Source organism: Tyto alba, unplaced genomic scaffold (assembly GCF_018691265.1).
Source record: "Tyto alba isolate M040663 unplaced genomic scaffold, T.alba_DEE_v4.0 Super-Scaffold_2000002059, whole genome shotgun sequence".
In the NCBI taxonomy this organism is placed as follows: Eukaryota; Metazoa; Chordata; class Aves; order Strigiformes; family Tytonidae; genus Tyto; species Tyto alba.
The window spans coordinates 58,366-83,495 of record NW_024881292.1 but is presented as its reverse complement, the minus strand read 5'-3'; the positions used below and the strand labels follow the sequence as shown (position 1 = coordinate 83,495).

General features: G+C 37.0%; 1 protein-coding gene across 1 annotated transcript; it reads right to left on the bottom strand.

Annotated features, from left to right (window-relative positions):
- Positions 1–11: 11 nt before the first annotated feature.
- On the bottom strand, positions 12–25,037 carry LOC116959919 (centromere-associated protein E-like; the record flags this gene model as incomplete). Its single annotated transcript, XM_042794085.1, is given in 33 exon segments — positions 12–1,515; positions 2,544–2,596; positions 2,599–2,761; positions 3,010–3,171; positions 4,431–4,652; positions 5,534–5,563; positions 5,565–5,693; positions 5,805–6,089; positions 7,036–7,203; positions 7,205–7,243; positions 8,128–8,165; positions 8,168–8,285; positions 8,483–8,794; positions 9,590–9,617; positions 9,619–9,902; positions 10,943–11,097; positions 11,563–11,740; positions 12,367–12,498; positions 12,851–12,970; positions 13,227–13,298; positions 15,441–15,611; positions 15,689–15,745; positions 16,059–16,153; positions 17,481–17,619; positions 17,974–18,132; positions 19,455–19,574; positions 20,246–20,372; positions 20,579–20,666; positions 21,485–21,536; positions 23,477–23,548; positions 23,627–23,694; positions 23,891–23,972; positions 24,924–25,037. Coding segments are annotated over 33 exon segments (4,233 nt in total), but the record flags the coding sequence as incomplete, so codon positions are not given.
- Positions 25,038–25,130: the final 93 nt, after the last annotated feature.

The window sequence follows — 25,130 nt, the reverse complement described above, 5'->3', positions numbered from 1 at the left end:
GGGGCGAGCAGAAGGAGGAATTAGACGTCTGTATGTGGTTCCAGTGGGAGACCGAGCAGTGTCGGTGTGAGACAGTCGGTGTGGGATCAGTTTTGGGCCCCTCATTAAAAGAAAGACATTGAGGTGCTGCAGTGTGACCAAAGAAGCACAATGAAGCTGGTGAAGGGTCTAGAGCACAAGTCTTGTCAGGAGCAGCTGTGAGAACTGGGGTGTTTAGTCGGGAGAAAAGGAGGCTCAGGAGAGTCCTTCTTGGTCTGTACAGCTACATTTCAGGGGGTTGTAGTGAAGTCTGGGTCAGTCTCTTTTCCCATGTAACAAGTGAAAGGACAGGAGGAAATGGCCTCATGTTGCGCCAGGGGAGGTTTAGATTGGATATGAGGAAACATTTCTTCACTGCAAGGGTTGTCAAGCGTTGGAAAAGGCTGCCCAGGAAAGTGGTTGAGTCACCATCCCTGGAGCTATTTAAAAGACATGTAGATGTAGCACAGAGGGATCTGGTTTAGTGGTGAGCCTGACAGTGTTAGTTTAATGGCTGTATTCAATGACTTTAAGGGTGTTTTCCAACCTAAATGATTCTATGATTCTGTGACTGCCAGGGAAGATGGGGAGTGAGGCATGGCCTGTTTAATGTGGCTCACATATATGGAGCTCCTCTATGGGACAGGCAGCAGTTCAGGTTGGTGCTTCTCATAAAATCACAGGATCACAGAATGGTTTGGATTGGAAGGGACCTTTGCAGATCATCTGGTTCCAACCTCCCTGCCTTGATGATTAACTTTTATTCATTTTTTTTTTTCTGATTCTTCAGTGTTTTTAAGAGTAGTCACAGAAAAACACCAAGTACACCAAAAGAGGAGCTGAGTGAGCTGCCAGTAAAAGCCAGTTGAGCTACCCCCATGCCTGTGTGTTCCTGGCAAGGAGTCTGTCCTGAGAAGGGGATCCAGCCTCTGCCACTCTCTGGAGAGGGAAATCAGCAGTGCCCATGCCTCCTGGGGACACAAAAGGAGACTTTTACAAGAGCAGCCTTCATGAGAACTGCTTTGGAAGGGCTACTTGAGGATGGCTTACATTGCAAATACTGATTGAATTGACATTGCCCAGCAGGTCTACAACACAGAGTGCTACATTGCACTAATTTACACCTAATTAATTCACTTTTGTTTGTTTCTTTCTTTGTTTCTTTCAGGTACTGCTACCCTTAGGGAAATCACACTAACATCTGAAGGATCCTTGACAGAAGCCTCACTCTGTTTACATCTTAGGAAATGGGATGCCAGAACTAAAAATTAGATGAGATTTATCTTGAGCAAAAGTTTAGCACATCAGTGATAAAACAGCAAAAGACAGAATAGCTACACTAAAAACAGAACACCTTACCTTGTTTGTTAGGCTGTCCTCCAGAATCCCTGACCGCCTCTGAACCTTTACCAAAAGTTCTTCCCTTTCTTCAGCCTTGATCTTCTCATTGCTCAGAAGTTCTTGTTGACACTTCAATTCCTTCTCAGTTTCGAGAATCTGGAGTGAAAATAGAACACTAAATATACAACTAAGTTCTGAGATGACACGCGAATCTAACTCACCCGCCAGGCCATTCAGTATTTCATAGGAGTCAAAATACCTGGTTAAAAAAAAAGTGCTTTAGTTTGGGTACAAGAAATTTCAAGTTTTGTCTTTGAAAGTTTCTCCTTTCACTAAGCAAAGCCTGCCAACTAGCATGCTGATAAATCCTTTCTAAGGGAAATAATTAGACTAAGCATGCTACAAACACATTTGGACATACTTTCTGCAATCCCTGTTTACACAAATGAGAAACAAAGCAGGGATGTAATTTGAATAGGGTTCACATCAAGAACTGTCTGGAAATTATTACTCAACAAGATTTTATGAGTTGGACTGTTGTCAGAGTGCTGCTAAATGATCTTTGATAATTTATTACAGAACTAGCATTCCTTTCACTGAACATCTGAACTTCCACTGAAGTTAAAGTTTTACAAGACAACTGATACTCAAAACCGGGTGAATCTGAAGATATTGGTAGCAAGAGTAAGAAGATTCTCCTCCCACCACAGCTTCCAATTAACTGCAGACATCTGAAGTGATTACTCACTATCTGCACAACGACTGCTGCTCAATGGATACCACCTGATTCCCTTGTCTCCACTGCTGTGAAAATATGCCTTACCCAGAAGAGAAATAAAGGTGTCAATGTCAGCTTTAGTTTCAAAACTTTGGAGTCAGCTACACAAGATACTATTTTATCAAACTGTTTTAAAAAATGCCTGTTAAGTGTTTTGGTAGTGCAAGCCATTCTCTGGTTCCTCATTTATTCTTAAATAAAGCAGTCTCCAACAACATTTTGGAAAGAATTTACACACATCTTTAAATACCACTGCAGAAGACAGAAGGTAAAGCACGATAACATTCTTCAGTCTGGGTATGTAACATTCATACTTGTCAGATATTTTTCAAGACAGCTCCAACAATTAACCATCATCTTCTACCAACCATTTATAGTTTTTGTATTCTGATAAAAGATAAAGCACCTTATCAACACTCTCCTGCAGGTTCATCTCCAGTTTGCTCTTCTCTGAATACCTTCCAGCATCTCCTGGAGCTGATCTCTCTCCTGTGCTAACAAGTCGCACTGCTCCTCCCACTGTTGAAGTTTACTGCTTTCACTCTCAGTTTTTTCTTTCAGTTCTCCCAGCAGCTGGTGCCTTTCCTTAGTTACCAAATTTAAGTCCTCATTCAACTTGACTACCTATTAAAAACATAGTTTTTAAAAGTATAAAACCTACATTTTATAAAATACAGAATTCTATATTAAATAATATAAAATAGTATAAGCATAACTATTAGCAAAAACTCTTCTGTTGCTAAATTGTATTACCATGACATCATCTATTCGTCCAATAAAACAGCCAAAATCATCCTGGGTAAATGCCTGTTACTCTAATAAACCCTTGAGGGGACTTCCTCTAAATTATTTTTAAGAGTTTTTTACTATACTTGCCTTTTCTTTTGTTTGTTTATTTCTTCATTTAGTTTTTCTTCAGTGTTTTGCCATTTCTCTTCTCCATCTGTTAACATGTTCTTCTGGATATCAGCTTGCTCTTTCTGATGCCTTAGTTCTTCCTGTAGGTTTTCCATTTCTGTCAGAACTTTTAAGGACTACAAAACAAGGTATTACATGGATGTTCGCTCAGTATGACCAAGTTTTGCTTATCAGCAGTTAAGAATGATAAGGCAGAGCATTTGAATTTCTGGAGAGAACTATCAGAATAATCAGTCTTTTACTTTAGGAAAAAAAACTAGTTGTCATTCTCCCATGCCTAGTTTAAGAACTCCAAAGGAAGACAATCTTTAGGAATAGTCTATCCTTAAAAAAAAAAAAAAAAAAAGGAGAAGAAAAAAAAAAAGAAATAAAGAGGAAACAGAAAAGTGTTGTGGGGGGAACAGATTATGTATGTGACTATTTAAAAAACAACAAACCCAAAACAAAAACCACACCACCACACCATGAAAGACACCCTTATTCTTGTGACAGCTGCAACCAGTTACATGAACAATGTGTCCAATTGTTTAGTAACAAGATGTCAACCTAAAACTAAACGTTTGATAATCCCAATTGGCTGGTTTTTAAATTATTTGGTCTATACATACCTAAGAGTGGTTCTACCTGAGGTTTGCCAAAATTTATACAGAAGCTTTTACGTTTCTTAAAATAGTTTGCAGAGCTTCTCTTAGGAAAAAACAACAACAAAAAAAAAAAAAAAACAACAACACACTATTAACCAGATTTCCTTTCAATTTTAGAAGTTATCAGCTTAATTTTTATTAACTGTATATCAGAACAAATTTGTCTGAAATAGCGTGTCAACATAAGCATATTTTCATAAAAATACTTTGAATACTGAAATCACTAATCTGCCAGGAAGTCGGGCACCAGGAAGGAGAACTAGGATAGCTAATCAGTTTCTTTTCTGGGTTTAGCTTTCTCTTCGTCAATCCAGATGGAGCTGAAGTGGCAGGAGAATTAAGCCCTTAGATATGAGTAAACCTGGATTACCTCTGCTGTTCAGCACTAAATGCAAAGGGACTGCACGTGAAAGATGTAACAGGCATTTGTGGAAGGTTTGTCCAGCAGGTGACAGAGAACTATGCCTAAACCCAGAGCAGCACAGGGACCAAAAGGGCAGGAAGAGGATAGGGGGGAATTAAAAAAAAAAAAAAAAAAAAAAAAAAGAGATGGATTCCAAAATCCGAATTGGATTAGTAAACAAATTTTTAGTTTACTGTTGCTATGAACAAGTGAAGGGAGAGGAAGAGATAGTGGAAGCGGAACTTCGTGGCCAAAATTCAGAGTGGTACAACCTAATCACAAATTAAATACACATTAAGTAATTGTTGTAAAGAGATTTCATACATACTCTCTCCTTGCTTTCCAGACAGTCAGCCTCTAACTGATCTCTTTCTGCTTTACAAGTCTCTACCATTTGCTGTAGCTCATCTTTCTCCTCATTAAGTAAAGCTATTTTGTCAAGTTGCTGACAGATGTGGTCATTCATTGTTTTTTCAATTTCTTCTTTTTCTGACAGTAGCTTGTCATATTCAGAAGAGACATGAGTCAGGTTTTCAGTGACTTCAGTGAGCTGAAAGAACAAATAAGAACCAACATTAACATTTCTAATAATCTCTAGCATGGATAGAAGTAATTTGATAGTTTGGGGAAAAAAAAACAGTAACAGTCTAATTTATTAAATTCTGTATTTCCAGTAATCAGGTTCCAATTTAAGAAGTGTTATGGGATCATATTTCACAAGCACTATCTGTACCTATGGGTTATAAGTGGATTATTCTACAGAAGACACCTCCATTAGTTTACTGCTACAGTAAAAGAAAGGTATGACAATTTTGCTTAAAAGTCAATCCAATTTCAGTGCATCTGTCTCACTGGTAGACAAAACTGAGTGTGAAAAGCCTATAGGCCATTATAATTCCATAAAAATGACTCCATTGCTGTAACCACAGCAGACAGGCTTCATTCTAACAAGTGTTAATATCTTCTAAATAGCTTCAAGACATGAAAATAATAAGTAGGCAAGAAATTTATAACAGTGCAGCAAGTTAAATAGGCTAAACTGTCATTTAGATGCTCAAGTGTCTTCAAAGTTACACAGCTAAAAGACATTATTAGAATTTTAAAAGGCTTAAGATTTGGGAAATGCACTGAGGTCAAAGAGCAGTACTCCAAATAATATTCCATCGTTCAGTACTAAGGCATGTTTAGTAACCAGTAAGTGAGGGCTGCAGCTTGCAGGTCAAATTGCATTTGACCACCTTTTCACTGCCTCTGTTTCTACAATTATTTTCTGAAGCAGTACAGGAAAAAAAAAAAAAAAAAGGGGAAAAAAAACTTTTAATGAAGTTTCGTTATTCCATTTACCGAACTCTTACAGACTGAGGTCTGCAGAAGACACAGGCTGCCAATCCTGATGGAATTTTTAGTGTACTTGACAAAACTGCATCTGACCTTCTGCTGCAGTTCGTCAGTTGTTTCCTTCGAATGCCTCTTGCGCTTCTAAGAGTTGATATTCTTTCTCTGAAATACTTTCTTTCAGCTCCACAATAGTCTCCTGATGTTGTCTGAGAGAGCAATGAGCACATTTCAACTCCTCCTGCATCTCGGAATTCTTTGGACACAACACAGTTCGAGTACATTAAAGTCTGAACAACACTTCCAAAATTGCAGACAGACATTTACCAAAGCTATTCTCTTAAAGGAACAGGACTACTTTTCTTACCTTGCTAATTGTCTCCTGTATGGTTTCTCTTAACTGCTCTCTCTCATTTTGGAGGTTCTCTAGTTGTATTGTAAGATTACCATCTCCACTTTCTGTCAGAGTGCTTGCTTCCCAACATTCAGGCAATTTTGGAATAAAATTGCTTCTCTCCAGTTTTTCAGATTCTCTTTGACATTCATTGGTCTTTACTGCCTCCATTTCATGCCATTTCCTTTTTGCCTGGCTCAGCTCTTCTCTCAGAAGAAATAGTTCTTGCTCAGTAGATTCTTCTTGAATCTGAGGGATCTATTTTATTCAGAGATAGAAGTCAACACATTTGGGGAAGTAGCTTTAAGAGAAAGATACCTGACCTTCAGCAGGTTGACTATATAAAACGAACAGAAGCAGTGTTTTAAAGAAGCAATGTTTTAGAGATATTGATATTTTTTCCAGAATAATAAGATTCAACTGAACTAATTTCAAGAAACTTGACCTGCATATTAAGAGACGTGTAAAGGTAAAATCTGAAGTGAGAACTTCTGAAACAACTTACTAGAAGTAGAATTTCATGGCCATAGCTTAAGTCTGAGGGGGGGAAAGAAAACCCACAGCCCAAACTAAACAAAGACACCCACAACAAAAAAACCCACACCACAAATCAAACTACAGAGGCCTTATCCATATTTCTAAGCTCAATAGTAGATAATAATGGTGTCAAGACAGTTATTGCCTTGAAACTTGCCCACTCCCCCCGTAAATATTAAAATACGGACACGTACTTCACTTTTTCTGAAGTGTGTACATACACACACACGCTTTGCACATATACATGTAACACACAAATCCACATGTCAAATTACAGAAAACTTTGGCCGCAATGTCCCTTTCGCTGCAAGGACAAAAAGTCAGTTCTACCTGTGCTTTGAAAAAGCAGACCCACGTGGTCCAGACGCGCCATTTTTAGCTTTAACTACTTAAAGAACCACATCTCTGTACAGATCAACTCAGAACATCACTATCTTGTATCAAATTAAAATTCTATTTACAGAAAAACAGTTCTCATGTTCTACTACTATTTGTCCATGCACAACAATATGGGTAGAATCTATTTCAAGTAAACAACAATAATCCTGGTGTTAATCATCTGCAGACATGTAGCAGGACCCTTTTCTCCAGCTTGTTTTGCAACCTACTGCCACTCAAGTTGAAGTTTAAAGCAGCATGCTTTCCCTTATAGCCTCAGCATAATCACCAAAGTTCCTTCCCCATGCTCTTCTTTTTCCAAATGTAAACTGTTCAGCTTGTCCTGCCATGACTTGTTCTCTTGCCTAAGGAAAAAGATTTGTTCCTTTTGCACCTGAAGCTGATCACTTTCTCTACAGTTATTTTCTGACTTTTCCTCAGCGAGCTGGTCTCTCTCCTGATGTGATGATTTTTATTTCTTCTGTCATTTGCGATATCTACAAAAAATGTGTAAAGACAGTATTTACATCAACTCAAAACCAACATGCAACGCAAAAATTTTGATTCATTCTGCTACAGCATTTTTAACATCAAGCCACTGTATCTAAACTAGAAAAACTCCAGAACTGAGTCTTTAGCCTTTGTCACCTGTTTTGTTTCAAATGCTAACCTTTTACTAGTCTCTTCAGCAGTATTGACCAGATTTTTGTCTATAAAAAGTCTGAGAAGACAAATAAGAAACACCTGTTGGATTACTTTTATGCATCTGTTCCAAAACACGCAAATGCTGAACTGACAACCATTGACTTACTGGGTCTAGCAGCTGATACACTTCAAGAAAAATCAAATCTCACATGCTACAGATTCTCCCCACAGAGAAATTGTGTCCCTGAAGCAACTATGTAACACGCAATATTCTCAGCACCTTTCTTTGTCAGCTGTTGAACCAACAGGCACAGAAGCCAGTGGATCAGCCTTCTGCTCTATGCTGGGAACCGAGCTGCCATTTACAACCGCACGTTACACTTCTCATTGGGACTGAGTGTTATAAACCATTAACCTCATTCCTACCCCTAAGTAAACCTCATCTCTTCTTTCATTTGCCAGCTAAGGCCACCACTCAAACTGACAAGCATGGGGCACACTAGTTAAACAAAGGTTTATTAGTGTACATTCCAGCTTGAAGCTCTACAGAAATACATCAGCACCTGGTAAAGACTTGCATCAGGCAGTACTACTTTCTCGTCCACTTTATATCAAAGGACTAGACATTTTTGAAGGACAAGCAGAAGATTATAAGCAGACTAACTAGGCTTGCTTTTTCAGTGTTGGAAAACAACTTAAAAACATTTTTACTTTGGATTATTATGTAACAATTTACCTGCATTTCAAGTTCTTTAATGGTTTTCCCTAGTTTCCTTCAACACTCAGAATCGGAGATGCTTTTTCAGAAATATTTTTTTCCAGCTTCTTGACAGTGTCCTGGGATTGCTTGAGAGAACTCTGTGTATTTCTCATTTCTTCCTGTGTCAAAATGTTCTTGAATAGAAGAAAGAAAACCCACAAAAGAAAAGTCAAGTATTTTGCAACATTAGTAAGCACTCCTTGATTAAAAAAAAACAACACACAAACCCCCACTCCCCTACTCCCATATGTATTTCAGTATAGTTTATACGCGTTCTTACACTCTTCCCCTTAACACGTATGGTCCATTTCTAGAAAGGCAGAATTCCTACCATTGAAACAGTGTCCTTTGTATCCTCTTTGAGTTGGTCTGCCTCAGCTTGGAGAGACTCCTCTTTTTGCCTCAAGCAATCTCTTTCCTGGCTTAGAGTTTTTAGTTCTTCCCGACACTCAGTAAGCTGCTGAAGAACTGCCTGGATCTCTGAATCCTTGGCCTCCAGTCTCAACTCCATAACCTTTTCTTGCTCTTTTAGTTGCTCCATTTCATTTAACTTCTCCTGAGTCCGAATAAAATCTTCTCTTATCTCAAGAAGCTGTTCATACTCTGCTGTCTTTCCTTCCAGTTCTTTCATTTTGCTAGAGAGCTTTACTTTATAAAGGAAAAGGCCAGACACTTTAATTGCAATGCAAAACGCCATAATGCGTACATGTTCTCACAGAATCTTATGGGAGCTCAGGAAGGGTGAGAGATGCCAGTTTTCAGCAAGAAGAGGAAGTTCATCATTTCACTAATTGACTGCTAATATTCTTGCCCACATTAAATAAGGATTTGTTTAGGGAACCTTCCTGGGGTTTCTCTTTAACAGCAAAAATCTTATCAAAACATAACACCACACATGAAACTGTAGCTTAGTTTAGGAATTATAAAATTAGGAGTCACCAAATCCATAGCTGGAACATGGCAGCCATCAATGCCAAAAGCACTGAAGAAAATATGCATCTTTAGTTCCCTTTTCTTATTTTTTTTTTTTTTTGTTTTCTTTCTGATTGCCAATTGATGTGGGGATTCTCTTTGGTTTGAAAGATCTATTCTAAGCAGACTCCAGCTCCCAATGAGGAATCTTTGTTTAAATGACTTTAGATAGACTAGGTAGATGTAACTTAACAATGGGAAAAGAATTAAAAGGTCAAGTACAGGAGAGCACGTAACCTGGAACAACACACACATTTCTTTGCCTATGAAGAGACTGCTGAGCTGCATAATTCTGCAACCTTATACACCTGGCATGGAATAAGTAATATCCACTCATACTAGAGGAATTTCAATGACAGTACTATTTATATCTTTAAGACTACTTCTCAAAAAAAATTTTTTTTTTTTAATGCTACAAGTGAATTCCTCGTGTCCGATATGTAAGAAGGAACAAGCTGACACTGACCTCTAATTTCACTTCCTCCAAACTTGTTTGAGTCTTGTGCTTCTTTTGATAGAGCATTTATTTGGGGCTTCATTTGTTCATTGTTTTCTGATGCAGCTACATATTTTTGCTCTAGTTCTTCATGGAGCTGTTTAAGTGCTACACATTCCTGATCAGACTTTATGTACTTAAGCTCTGCATCTGCTAGATTGTCTTTTGATTTTTCAATTTCTTCAGTCATATGTTTAAGTCTTATTTCATTAGCAGCTACTTCAGAAAGCAGCTTTTCTCTTTCCAATTTTAATAAGTGTAGCTCCTCACATTTTCCAAGAATCTGCCAACAGAAAAACAGTATTAATAGCATTTTCCTAAATCAGTATTTGTCATAGCTGCATAATAAAAAACATGTTCAGATGCAGATATAGGAAATAAAGTGTAGGCAAGCACACAGCACAGTGCACTGGGTTTTGCTTTGTTGGGAGGGAGCTGTCTAGCAAATAATCCTTCAAAGGGAAGACAGACGGAAAAGGCCCTTCTAAAACTTTGAAACCTCTCCTCTAACTCCTCAGATATTCTTAAAAATAGGAAAAGCGAAATATCTAAAGTTGACTGGACTGATACTCCTAGCTAAGACTTCTAAACTGAGTGTTTAGATGTGTTAATACTTTCTTCATGATAGAGACTTTACAGAGTTGTTAACATCTAATTAAAGTTTGATTAATGGAAGTAGACCACCAAAAGGGTTTGGAACTTTTTGTAAAGCACTCTCCCGCTCGTGAGATTACTTGCCCTGGAGAATTTTCACTGCACACACTTAGTAGAAGGTATTTAAGGATAAAGAAACCTAGAAAGTGTTTGCAAACAAATGCTTTAAGACACTTCTATAGCAAACTTCGTCTACTAAGCCCTGGTCTGCCAGGAAACAGAAAACTTTATCTGACCAATTTTCCAGGATTTGCAAGTTAAATCTCTCACTTCAAGTAGCATTTCTGCTAAGACATCTTGAAAATTTCTCTTTGCCCAATTAGACAAAGATTCAGTTTTAGAACAGTAAATCAGGATCAAACACTTTTATACATATGCACACAGTTATCAATGGTGACCAAGACAAACAAGCAGGCAAACGTTCAGCTAGAAATTCCTGATTAATTATAATAGATTTTGTGACTAAACATGTGATCTTAGATTTATTCCTAGGTGCAAATATTATTGTTCCTCAGTTACTTAATCAAATTAGTTGTAAAGATCTCAGGTTATTTGATCCAAGACAACTTTTGGCTTTAAAACTTCATGTTCAGTAGGCCTCCGTTAATATGTTACCAGCCAAGAACAATATAAAAACAAAGAAAAAGTTAATTTTTTTTTTTTGTTTACCTCTTTCTGCTGTATCTCAACAGTATTTGGTAGAGACTGAAATGCTGAGAGCTCCTTTACTTGTTTTTGCAGAAGTGTATTCTCTTTCAGTGCTTCGTCTAGTTCCCCTTTTAAGTCAGCTGCCTTTCTTTCCAGCTCCGTAAGAGAGAGCAGATCTAGAGAATTAACAAGTTTAGATTAATATGAGTGTGAGAGAAGAAAAGCATGTTTTAAATTAAGCTGAAAATTTATCATGCATTCTAGATGTCATATCAGTATCATTCTAGAAACGTATATTTGACAGTGGCCAACAACTAAATATGAAACCTCTAGTCTGAATTCAGCCATCACTTGTTAGGTTGACATCCAGTTTATTTTAGATTCTCCCCGACAGCCTTTGTTAACTTGACTGTCTTTGTGCAAAATTCAAAGCATACCTTAAGTTGCACTTTTCCAAAGAGTTCAAGGAAGTGCTAAAGCAATTACTATGTGCCTGCAGTACCAGATACTCTAATATTTTTATACTGACAGAAGCTCCCAGTATTTGAGAAAACAGGAGCCAAGGTCTCCCTGTTCCCTAATCATTATGGGGAAAAGGAAGGAAAGGGGCAGGGGGAAAAAAGGCAAACTTGAAACAGTACCTTTTGGAACTTCACCCTCCATCAGTGAAGTTAGCCTTGTGTTTTCTTGAAATACAGACTGCAACTCTTTCTGCAAGTCAGCTTGCACTTTTTTGTAACTGGCTTTTCCTGTTTCTACTTGGCTTTGATAGAATTGAACATCCTTTTGCATTTGCTTGTACTTATTTAAGAGTTCATTTTTCAGGAAAACAAACCAACATGCAATTCACACACAAAATAAAAGTCTACTTGCTTAACATTTAAATAGTGCATCTGTCACTCTGAACAACTTTGGTCTTAACAAATATGGCAGAATAAGCCACAATTTAACAATTGCATTCCTGGCAGTCCTATAACAAAACAAACCTTACCCAAAAGGCTCAGGGCCATAACTGCCTCTATTTTTTTGTCTTTACTCCTTCAAAGCCCAAAGTAAGCTCCATCCCATTTCTGAGTTCACAGCTCTTATTTCCTTTTGTTCTTTAGCAAAATTAGGTTTGGAGTCTTATGTCCTAGTATGCGTGTCCTGGTCTTATATCCTAGTAACTCCCTAAAGTTAATTTGCTCTCTCTCTCTACTGGCAGACTTAAAACTAACCACCCGCTCCTGTGGAATAAGCCTCTTATTTTCTTTTTATCTTTCTCCTGAAGACCCCTTTTCCATCAATTCCATAATAAAAACGCTACTTGGAGCATGAGTCATTAGCTTTCTCCAAATATTCTACCACATCTGGTGTTTAACAATTGTCTCCTTCACTAGTCTGCAAGCAGATGGGCCTTTAATGGCATTTTATACAGCTATAAACGCAGTTTAACAAGTACTTACCATCTTCTTCAGCTCCAAATTTTCAGCTCTGAGAAAAGCAGATTCCTTTTTGGCATCCAAGACTAGGGTTTCACTGTCTAAGAGGGATTTCTTCAGCTGCTGAATTTCTTCAATTAGCTTATCAGAATCAACCTGAAAAAGACAAAGAAATAATAATTTAAAAAAACAAATATATAGTAATAATAAAGCAAGTGTGTTCATTATAATGTGGTTAAAACATAAATAAAGGCTCAGAAAACTTGGTGAGGTTGCACTAAAAGGAACAGTAGTAGTCTCGCTTGAGAGATGGGATGAAAGGCAGCATTTCCTATAGGTTAACTTCACTGGAGTATTGCTGTATAACTACCATTTTAAGCTTTGTAAAAAAAATTTCCTAACATCTGTGGGGAAGATGATTTAAATTCCACCAAGTCATACCTAAATTTAACCCATTTACAACAAAAACCCAAGCCATCTCTCAACTCAGCAGAAAGCTCAAAGTTACCACTGAAGGTGTGTCCTTTTTTTCCGCTCCCACTTTCTGCAATTCTTCCACATGATTCTGTAATAGCTTTATTTTGTTCTCTTTCTCTTTCAGCTGTTCCAGTTTGGAGTTCATTTCTGCCTAAAAGTTAGAGAGACAAAAAGGGGGTGAGGAAGGTTCTAGTGCCCAGTTTGGTTTTCATGCAAGATTTTAACAAAAACCTGCTTTGTATATAGTAAGCGATCATGGGGTTTAGACATATGCTCCTTATAGCTCGTAAGACTAACCTTAGCCCAGTGATGTCTAGGTTGTCCTCAGCAGATACAGTATTTCAAGATAAACAAACCAAGCACATTTCATACAGTCTTCCTGAATGTAAACTCCTGGACAGGCTCACCTCAAGTTCCTCATTGTACACTTCAGCATTTGAAACTAGACTCTTTAAGTTGGTAATTTCACCCATTAGTTGCTTCAGTTTGCTCCACAGATACAAAATTGCAGAGTATGTTAGAAAGCACCTACACCAGTAGTTTTAGTTGCCAACACCATGCAACTAAGGTCTATGTTGTGATTTCTTTCTATTAGTGGGCAAATCATATATGCACACGCATATCTAAACAGCTAAAGCAAGTTGCTACATATTCTTTCAAATGGATAGATGAGAGGCAAAGCTTTGTTTTAGCTTCCCAGTGATTAGAAAGGATTCAAGTACAATTTAACGTGCAACAGCTCGAGAAGCAAGAGTAACGTGATCAAACCAATTAATACAGGAATTGTACAGATATGAAACTACAAATCCTAGTCATTTCAAGCAGCTTTTTATGACACAGAGCAGATATTTGATTTAATCTATTCACAAGAATAAGAAGGTGCCAAAATTGAGGTAAAGCAAGCCATGAAGACATTCAGTGGCATCCGCTGGGAAGGAGGCACAAGTAGAAGACTAGATAGAAAAGCACTTGTAAAACTGAAGAACTCTCTTCTTTTGGTCTTTATTAGAAAAGCTTTACAGTAAGTACTCATTTACAGGTACATCTGTAGAGTCACAATTGTAAGTAAGGAGAAAATCCAAACTTTAAGATCAGTGAAAAGCTTTAAAACAAACATTCTCCTGTGAGTAATTCTATATGGTTAGGAGTATAGTGAGAAGAAAACCCAACCTATAATCTTAAAATCAGAGGATGGTTGTAGAAGATATGGTACAATACTACTTTCAGAAGTCATGTAATGTCATTATTCAGAATCATAAATTTTAGCTGTATTTGTCTGTGGTGATTAAAATGAATGTATTTAGTGAAGTGTGTGACCTTTCGGTATTGCTGTAATTAATGTGCCACATGGATACCAACAAATGCTTACATTTTATGGACTGACTTTAGGTAACATATCTGAAAACACGAACCATTTGAAAAAGCAATTCTTGTAATAGAAGCTACTTTAGAACATTGCATCTGTTATTAGATACACAAAAGCTTTGCAGGGAAAACTGTAACTGAGGGTTTGTTAAATGTTGGCTGATAAGGAAGACAGCACAATTGGTCTAGCATCAAAAGGGTCTTCTAGAAAGAATCTTAACTACAAGCTGAATCGTAATCCACTATGGATCCATTTTGTTTAAGATCCATAAGTCTTTGTAGAGAACACAAGGGACATGAGAGGTGATCTTGTTAAATTGTAACCCGAAACAACAATGCAAAAGGCTGTAACTTCAGCTTCAAGCCTAATTTCATGGTCAGAGGATATTAAACAGACTAGTGTGTACAAGTAATCCATACAAAAGGGATCAGGAAAGAAATAGAATACTACATCCATATCTTAATACCTCAGGTTGTTGGGTTTGGTTGGTTGGTTTTTTGCACTGTGACTTATTTCACAGTCTAGCCCCTACACAGCTAGAACCCAATACAAGTAATATGCATTTCAGGTTACAGAATCAGAGCACAAAACATTTGGACAAACAAGGTACATCTCCACTAATAGCACAAGGAAGTGAAGTGAACTGAAATTTACCATTTCCTATATCATAAGTTATCCCATATGTAGGTTTACCTTTTCTGACTTCCTGGCACAAAATACAATGTTTCAATTTTCCACACACATTACTACTCACTATTGTTTTTAAATATTTTATTACAAAGTTAAATAATACACTGTAAGTTAATGCTGTCATAGCTCAATGGATTACCAAAAGCCAGAGCTATCTTGGGTTGCAAGCCAAGGCATTTTGTACAACAAATACTTGAAATATGGTTTAGCAATTAAACTTTAACTTCAAAACAGTTCTAAAATGTATTTATGCAGCAAAACAACTGACTCTTACAGCAACCTAGAGTGAAATTCAGATAGTGCATAAAACCAATACCCGGGTACATATATACACAAATATACGTTTAACCAGACTTCTATGCTACTCTCCAAAAATTTAAGTCTGAATTTTACACTCTGAGTAAATCCAGTTTAAATTCTGGGTTCATTCATTCTGTTATTGAATGTTGCCTGTAACACCATCTGTTTTTGAATCAACACAAAAGTGTACATACATTGAATAAACTCTAGAAAAACATTTGACCATAGAGATTTCTTATCTCTCTGCATTTATTTCAATGTACCTTACCTCATGATCTTTTTGTGTTTGTTTTTCCAGCGCTTCAAATTCATCCATTTCTATTTTTTCCTTCAATTTCTCCTTTATTTCATTTATTTCAAATTTCAGCTGCTCATTTTCCAACGCTAGGCTATTTAAGTTAGCTTGCAGGACGTTGACCTCACTTACAGCCATATCCTGGAGAAGCAGCCCAAGAAACTTTAGAAGATGATGTTGCAATGTCAGTCCTATTTCCAGAAAATACACAGACTTACCTTTTCTGGTGCTAATGCTTCACAGAGTTGCACAGATTCTTCAAAGTCTCTCTGACTCTAGAAAAAGAGTTGCTTTCACTTAACTGATCTACAAGATCAAGCAAGTTTATTACATTCTTTGTTGCTTGTCTTTTCATGGCTAGTCCTGTTTAAATACCAAATCTTACTAGATCATTCATCACAAAACCACAGAATCGTAGAACTATCCTACAACTTCAGAGATTACCAAGAGACTTTCTAACCAGTTACAGTAATTCTTCAGATATATAGGAGAATATTGTTGTTCTACAGAAGAGTAAGGCTGATCTTACTGGGAAGCATGTAAGGTGTATGCACTGTATTAGACAACCCAAATAGATTATGATGTTACCCAATTCACGTTCGGTCCAGCAGTCCATTCTACATCCGAAATTTGGTCAGGAACCAGCAGATATTGGTTTTCATATTCAGAACTCTCTAACATAGCTGAAAAATAATGTATTCAAAAAATTACACAGTAGCAGTAGATTTTAAACTGGACATCAAGAATTATTTTCCTAAAGAGTTTTATCACCTTGGAAACAATCATTCAATGGCAAAGATATAGCACATCAAGCAGGACTTCTGAATATCATTATTTCCTCTTACAAATGGAACAACACTGAAGTCCAGTCCCTACAGTTATGCTGACCACCTTATCACAAGTTAATACTAACCTAGTCTGTAATTAAGTATATATTCTGGATTTGGAAAAGTGTTTAAGTGTCAAGGAAAGAACCACTCAACAGTATCCTGCAAGATTTTAAAAAAGCACCACTACCACCACCCCCCCATACAGAAAAGCCCCTGACAGTCCACACACAAGCAAAAAAGCTTGACAGAAGGATAGGTAATAAGGCTGTAAGAAAATGCAACAATATCGTGCAATTATTCTCTTGTCTTCAGTTCAGCTTTCTCTGTCCCTTGCTCCTCTAGTGAATTTCTCTGTATCTGAGTATCTCAATCTGATCTTTGAATAATAACTTCTCTGTTCTTGTTGAGGATTTTGGAATTTCACACACACCACCTTATTTCCACCACCACCCACCCCTGCCCCCTTTTTTAGGGGATAACATAGTTAGGATGGATAATCTGTGTCAAATAACTTTGGCTACTTTTACAGAAAAAGGGGGGGTTGGGGTAGGCTGCACAGAAGTATTCATAGACCCTGCTTTTTACTTCACAGCTCTTACCTTTGGTTTTAACAAATTAAAAGCTCAATATCCAGAAGAGGGGACTGAAAAAAAGTAATTTCTTTGGAAAGTGTGTACAGGGACATTTGTTTCTGTTTTTGTGGGTTTGTTTGGGGTTTTTTTGTGAGGTTTTTGTTTTCATGGGTTTTTTTTGTTTTGTTTTGTTTTTGTATTTTTCATTGTTGTTGGTTTTTTGTTTGGGGTTTTTCTGTTGTGTTGTTTTGTTTTGTTTTTTATTTATTTTATTTCTACTATCAGAGAGACAACTTATACTTAGTGTCCCAAAGGGTAATGCTTGCGAAGTTATCCAACAAAAACTACCAGTATTACAGTGCTAAAACCACTTCTCTTTCAGGCAGCATTCTTTACTGGCAGCCATATTTAATTACCTTATGAGCTACAGGTAACTTTCAAAAATGGGTTCATGGAACGTAATTTGAGTAGTATCGTGCCAACTAAATGTAGGTTTTATATTGTCAGCAAATCAATTTGCTTATTAACTTAGATTTAATAAAAAGGGATTATTTCTCATTCCAGAGCTGCTTTGCAGAGTTTCCTTCATTTTTCCTGAAGAAACTTACAATCCTCCACATCTTGTAGTGCCGACAGTTTCATTTTTTTTGTTTCTGTCACCCTTGTTTTTTCAAAGTCTTCAAAATAGCTCACATTCGCCTGGTTTATTTTACCAGGAGCCCAAGTAACTCTTCTTCTTCTCTTGGCCTTTAAAAAAAGAGTGATAGAACCAAATCCCTAAGTAGAGAGTAGATGTTGCGTTAGGCTAGTTCTATAATGTACGAGCAGCTGAGTAGACAGTGATTTACAGTTTCTTCAGAATTAAACAACAGCATAACAGTTTGAATGCAGAAGTCTCTGAGGTCTGTTCACTGCAAGGCAACATCGAAATGATACTCACTCAGAAGTTATTTTAAAAGTTACCCCTTTAAAAATAAGAAAAATTATGTGAAACTTGCCTAACAAACTTATTCTTCATTGTCAATATAACCCCACGCATTTAATATTACCTTTTGCAAAGTATTTCAGAGTTAACAAGTAAGATCTAGAACAGGTACGTACTTCAGCATTCTGTTTTGAAGAAAAGGAGGCAGAAGTCACCAGCATCTCAGTTAAGTTTCATATCTTATCTTCCTGTACTTTTTGAAGAGAATTTTTTTCTTCCAACAGCTGGGCCAATTGGTCTTTTTCCATTGCGTGAATTTGAGTCTTTGAAGACACCTTCCATAAAAAGAATATTAATCAAACTGACATTTTAAGAGCACAAACTACTCCTAAAGATACACAATTTCTAATAGTTAAGAAAAAAAACTACATATACATATTCTTTAAGGTCTGGAAGAGCCATCTTGAAATTCTCAGTTTCATTGTTAAATATACAATTTGCCTGTAGACTTAGTATTTAAAGGGGTCAAAACTCCCAGACACAATATGCCTCAGATTTTTCTAGTGACCAAAAAAAAAAAAAAAGCATTCTTTCAAGTGTAACACAGTTTAACATGACCTTCCATGGTGCCAGAAGCCTGAAGCTCTTTGAGAACAATTCAATTGTCAAATAAGACAAAGTTACTCTAATGCATGTGGTCTCTTAAGATTTGGAGTACTGAAAATTTATTCTGTTGTAAAGCAACTGCATTACAGTAGCTATTTTTTTTGATAACTTTATCATAAGCTTACAATACTTTAGAGTAATTTGAAGTTCACACGGGATTTCCAACAAACTATTCTGTACTCAAATACTTTCCTTACTACCTACTATCTCAGAAGACAGCAAACACAATTCTAGGTGCAAGTTTATACTGCAAAATAGTTCTCTTAAACAGGTCAACCATTTTTCCTCAAACTTTTCCTATGACTTATTTGTAAAAAAAGTCTATTTTGATGTTTTAATTCACCAAAAGGAGTATGTTCAGAATTGTCTTTTCCCTGTGTTTTATCTTTTATGATCTATGCTCTAACAAGATTTGCAGAATTGCTCCTCAACTCCACAGATTTTTGGAAATAGGCGAACACATGACACTGTGCTGTTTGTTGGGAAGTTACTACTGTTCATTTTCTAAATGTATCTTCTGCCTATACATGACATAAGTTTTGCCAGCGATCTTAAGCAGTTGCAACTTCTTGCAACTCAAACTGAAGTTAAACATCAGTAAGGAAGAATAATATGGATTAAGTTGGAATCTGTAACTGATATTCAATAATCTATATTGCAATCAATGACTCCTTTTGATCTGCAGCAATATTAAAGTGTGCTATAAGGCATGATAAATTTCTATTTCTTAAATATGTTAACCTAGAGAAAGAAAGCAATTCAGTTAGTTGATCTCATTCAGTGTTAGCTTTCACACGCATATGTTGACTATCATCAGATGTTCTAAACTTCACATCGCCTTTTCAATTTCTATTCTCAACAGAAATGACAAATATCACTTTAAACAGTGTACCTACCCCTCCAAATTTAACTGTCTTTGGTTTAAAACAGAATGTTTCCAAATAGCTATCAGTACTAAGGACAGATTAATTTTAATAAGTTTATTACATACTTCCTCCAACTGCTTTTTTAAATCCAGAACTTCTTTGCAATATCTCTTCAGAAGGGCATCATCGTCAAGTACTTCACTGACTTTCGGAGTATTCTTCATTCTTTTGGCTGTATTGGCAAACTGCAAGAATATTCTTTCATGGGCAACAGTTAAGAGCACTAATATATCAAAATACTTATGCTGTCTCATATTTCCCAACAGAATTGAAGGGACAGTTTATTAAATAAAGAGCAACGTATAATCAAGGACTCAAATATTTACATTTGCTTATTTTTCCATGTATTCTATGATTTGAAAATGTAAGTTTTCTTCGCTTGATAATATTACCTAAAAAGCCCAACATTTAATCAAAAATATACCAAGTTGCTTTTTATTTAATAAAAAGCTCAGAAGACCACCAAAATAGAAGACAATCCTACCTAAAGAATACAGTTTGTGAACAGTTCAATTACCCTCATTTCCTGCAGGACCCATCTAACATCCTGTGCCAATAGACCTGTAGTTCTAACTGTGTTTGGAAAAGGAGAGTGAGAAAATAGAGGTTACCTCCTGCCTGCAGGGTGAGAGAAGGAGCTTTGCTCCAACTGCCAGAAAGTTTGTTAGACAACTTTGCACAAGATGACAACTGGGAAAAGATCCTGTGTACAAAACAAATATTTCCGAGTCCGCAGAGGTCCTTTAGAAGAGTCAAGTGACTACAGATACAGCAGATTACGTTTTCCACCCCTCCAACATGCCTACAATGAAGCCCAGAGTCAGAACACTGCCTAAAACAAGGTGAGAAGTTTTACCTGAAGAGTCCTGAGCCTTTCATCAAAAGAAATAGGAGTAATTGTACAAATAATAACTGTCTTAGCATTTCCTCCAAGGGAATTCTGCAGAATTCGAGTCAACTTGCTACCTCTGTAATTTATGAAGCTGATGAACAAGGAGGAAGGAAAAAAAAAAAAAATCAGGAAAATTCATATTTTTGTGGAGAAAAAAACACAATAAATATCTTTTCTAGAGGTAACAGGTTACTTGAAATAGTTACCTACATAAAATACGATTAGATAGGAAAGACTTTAATTTTTTAGTGTATTAGCGACTTCTCTTAAAACACGTATACAAATACGAGTGCTTGCCCAGAAGGGTCATCACAAAGTTTTTTGATAACTTGACCCAGAATGAACAAGCTCCGGTTTATACTGCAGCCTTCCTTCAGTCGGACACCTAGGTATCACACAGTAAATACTGTTATTGTTTATTTTTTTTATTTTAAAAACACACTAAGATACATTTTCAACCTGTCAAGATTTTGTGCTATGTTATGCTCAGAGGGATTATCCAAGAATTAAATCTCAAGTGCCACAATGCACTGTGACCCATCAGCACCCAGTATCAAACCCTTAATAATAGCTAAAATGCATCAAAATAAGATAGTAATCTATCACAAATAAATATGAATAATCTTTACATAGCAAGTAGCTGGGGTAATAAGAACTTTATTTTTGTTTCCTGTTTAAATTTTGCAAATGCCCATATTTACATGTGTAAGCATAACATACCAGCCTTAGATACAACTTTTAGGTTAGTCTTTCCTTGTAAGAGAGAATATTAACTTGTGTTCCTCCCAGATCACTTATTTCATGATAAAGGCATCTCTGTGCAGCTTCATGCTGTCACTGTTAACAATCAAGCTTCCTTTTAGCTAGAGACATCTATTCACTCTTCACCTTTGTATGAGTCCCTACGAGCTTCCAATGATTTATTTCCTAGAGGTGAATCTTTACTGATTCATCTCAATTCTATTAGCTCAGTGCACGACTGTTGCTGGATCTGTTGTTCTAGAAAAGCCATACTACTAATTGTTTGCACTTTACAGCATGTTCAGTACTTTACTGGGTAGAGCCTGCCCTACCAAGAGGAAAAGGGATTATCTATAAACAGTAACACAACAGCACATAGATCAAAACTCCCTTTCTGTCATAGTCTCTCACAAGAGTTAATTACCAGAAGTGGTCATCAGGAGAGCCTCATTTAACACTCACCTTCAGATCCTGTTTGACTAGCTCTTTCACTGCCTGCCAGATCTACCGAGTTCTGCAAATTCATTAAATATTTCACAGGTTAGTTCTGAAGCAATTTAGTTTGAGATCCCCTTAATTCTAAATCTCTGCTAAGAATTTCATAAACTAAGTTACATTTAAAATAAACAGCTCTGTCATTATTGGAAGCAATCTATAGCTACTACATACGTACCAACCAATACTTTCAAGTTATGTAAGACAATGGAGGAAGCGCATATGAACTCTATCACAGCACCCTAAACAGTATTTCAGACTTGCAGTACAATTCCCCCTAGCCTCAGTAACAGAAAAATATAACAGTTTCTCAGTACAGAAGTGTTAACGACAGATTCAAGCCACAGAAAGCTTCACAAAGTCACAGATCATCCACTCCAATCTTTCATGGGAAAGAAAGCCTAGATGAGATTATCTAGCACCCTGTCCTGAATCAGCTGTATGTCTCTCCTTGCCTGTCATTGTGGGGATAAGGAAAGGAGGAAATTAAATACCAGAGGAAAGGCCTCACTCTGAATTTGGTTCAAAATCAACTAGAACTTTACAGCTTCACATAACGATTGGCCTGAGCAAGTAGCTCTCACTAACTGGTTTCTGTTTCAGAAGGGTAAAATCCTGTACTAACTTCACCAAGCAGCAATAGACCAAAAGGGCTAAAAAACCCTCTCCCCTGCCAGTCTCGGTCCAATGCACTGAATAATAACAAACTCACTTCAGTTTGCAAAGGGGGAACACTGCCAAGAGCAAATGCTGCCACCCTGTATGCAAGCCTCCAATGTATTATCCCCCATTTACATCCTTTCTTTGTTTTTCCCATCCTACTGACCCTCAGATCTAGTCTGTTTACTGACCACTGGCTCATCCCACGCTCCACAGCTGCTGTTCTGACCTGCAGCTTTTCACGTTCACAACAGGGTGTTCTGCACTCTTGCTTCATTTACCCACAACCATCCTTCTAGTCTGAGGGTCAGTTTACAATTTTGCTAACCACCAATCCTTTGTTCCCACATCCCCCCATGTTAGCAGAGCTTACTATAAAGTCAGTTGGGACAGAGAGACAGGGTGGAAGGCGGGTGGTGTAGTAGGAAGAGTAGATCCCATAAGCTATGGTGAGAATAAAAAACTGGGCAGGAGGTTGCTCAGGTACTGCATGAGCAGTGTTTACACTCAGAGCCCAGGGGGTTTTCACACGAAGCCACAACAGAAGGCTATTTCCACAATGCCTGTGACTGACTTAATGCTATTCTCAATTCTGAATAAGAATGCTCATGCAGATTTCAGCAAGCTCAAATGCTTTCGTATTGGTTTCATCCCTCCAGTTGATATGGATTCTTTTCTGAGAATCAAGGAAAGGCTATATAGAGGAGGCTTCAGAAACCAAAGCACTCCCCTAGGGACCAGCAGTGTGCTCACCTGCACTTAGGATATTTCATATTCTAGTCATCCATCAAAGAGACGCTAAGTGGGCTTACTTTTGAAAAAATGAATCTTCTGGCCATTGCAGCTGTAGGCCACATGTTCTTTTAACAAAAACTAAATTTGAGTGTGAGAGAAGCCTTAAGGTTACCCACTTTGCAAGTTATTTCACTGGGCTTGTCAGTGTGGTCAGGAACAATTGTAGGGGAAGCTGTGTTTAACAAAAATGCAAGAGCACTCTTGACAATAGCCCCGTACATTCCTGGGAAGAGCGTAATACTCCCCAACCCAGCATGAGCTGTCTAGGAACTGTTCCCACGTCAGAATTGCCTTTGGTGGGAAGATATCCTCTAGATAGCACACCAGGAATACCTCTCTATACAGAGGATCAGAAGCATGATTTCTGCTTAAGAAATGTCCGCTAGAAGTTAACAACAAAGCATACTTGTAACATCATTATAAAGTAACATTCTCCCCAAAAAGCGGCAACAGTAAATAGGCATTTAAGTAGAGAATTTAGTACCTTCTCGGAGTAGAGCTTACCAAGTGGGATACCATCACTGCTCCATCACAGTTTGCATTTGTAGGGTCACTTCGTTCTCTGCTTTCAGTGATCTAGAAGGAAAGTGCAATAAAATTTGTCATTTCTAAAAATAATAATAAACCCCCTCCTAATAGTGAAACAGTTTTTACCATTCTGAAGATAGTGTGAGAACAACTGCTGTGTTCATTCATTCTGGTTTCTCCATAATGGCGATTTTCTGCCAAAAAGCACTATTAGAATACCTCTGCTTATATTCTGATAAACTACAGATAACAGACAAAAAGCAGAATTTTAAAGCTACCTGAAAAACACTGATTTCTGGATATAATTTCAGAGATACCCCATGATTCTAGAGATACCCCATTCATCAATGCTTTTCTAAGGTATCATCTGCCATTGGTTCAACAACTTACTTTCTCCTTTTCTGATCCATTCCATAACTTCTTCTGGGGCAACCACCACCTCTTCAATCAGATCTTCTACATAGGTATTCCTCTTCAGAACAAAAACAGTAATAAATTTTACTGAACTCTAAAATGCACTTCCATACATTAAGTTAACATTACCAGCAACTATTATGGTATTTATTCCAGTTTGTTTCCATCTTAACAGGAAGCAACATCAGCTGAATGTGTTTCTACTCTGAACACAAGGAATGAAGAAGTTTAGACCTTTACCAGAACTGTAGCTTAAAGGCACAAGAATCAAACAGAGATTTAGAAATTTTCCTAAAATTAAAACTGGTAAGAGAAATATGCTGGATATTTTCTGAGGGAATTCAGGAGCATATTACTCAGGAAATGTTCTACGGCCACAGTCACATAACTGATACATCTCCCTTCTTCCCAAGCTCCAAAAACATAGAACATTTAGGGCACTGAAAGAAAAACAAACCCAAACAAAAAACAAATCACCAATTTTTATTATTTGTTACAAAACTCAATATAAACAAACCAAAGATGGCATTAATATAGGCTTATTTTCCCCTACTGATCATCTTACTGAATAGTGCTAATGTGATGGCTATTCTAGGATTTCAGTACAAGTGTTATCAACTTCATAGATGATATGAAGATGGTATTAAAGTAACAGTACATCTGTTGACAGCTTCTAACACATTGAAGCTAGGTGCTTAACAACATGCTTACAGAAGTTTTATTAGCTAGACAACTCCCAAGTAGTCACTGTCAAAGCTAAATAAAATATACTACCCCTGGAAAATTTAGGGGATTAAGTATACTTTTACAAATGTTTATAAAGATAAACCAGCAACAGCAAGCCCAGCTTCACTGTTGTTATTCTATTACATTGAGTGCCTTTCTACTAATTCTGAAGATAACAATTACACAATTTGACACAGTTTTCAACTAGATGCCTCTGAAAGGTTTTGGTTTGGTTTTTTTTTTTTTTTTAAATTTCTTTACTCCAAGCAGGCAGAATACTTACATTAATATCCTCATGAATTCCCAAAGGTTTCTTTTCCCGGTTATCACAAAGCAAATCTGTAATGGTTTTGTGAGAAGTAACAGTAGAATTTTGCTTCAGCTGTAAGTAATTGAACAATTACTTGTACTGAGTTAGGCTAAAGCTGTTATTAGTACAACGATCCAAATTTTAAGAAAAGTAAAAATATTTACTACTGGGAAAAAAGGG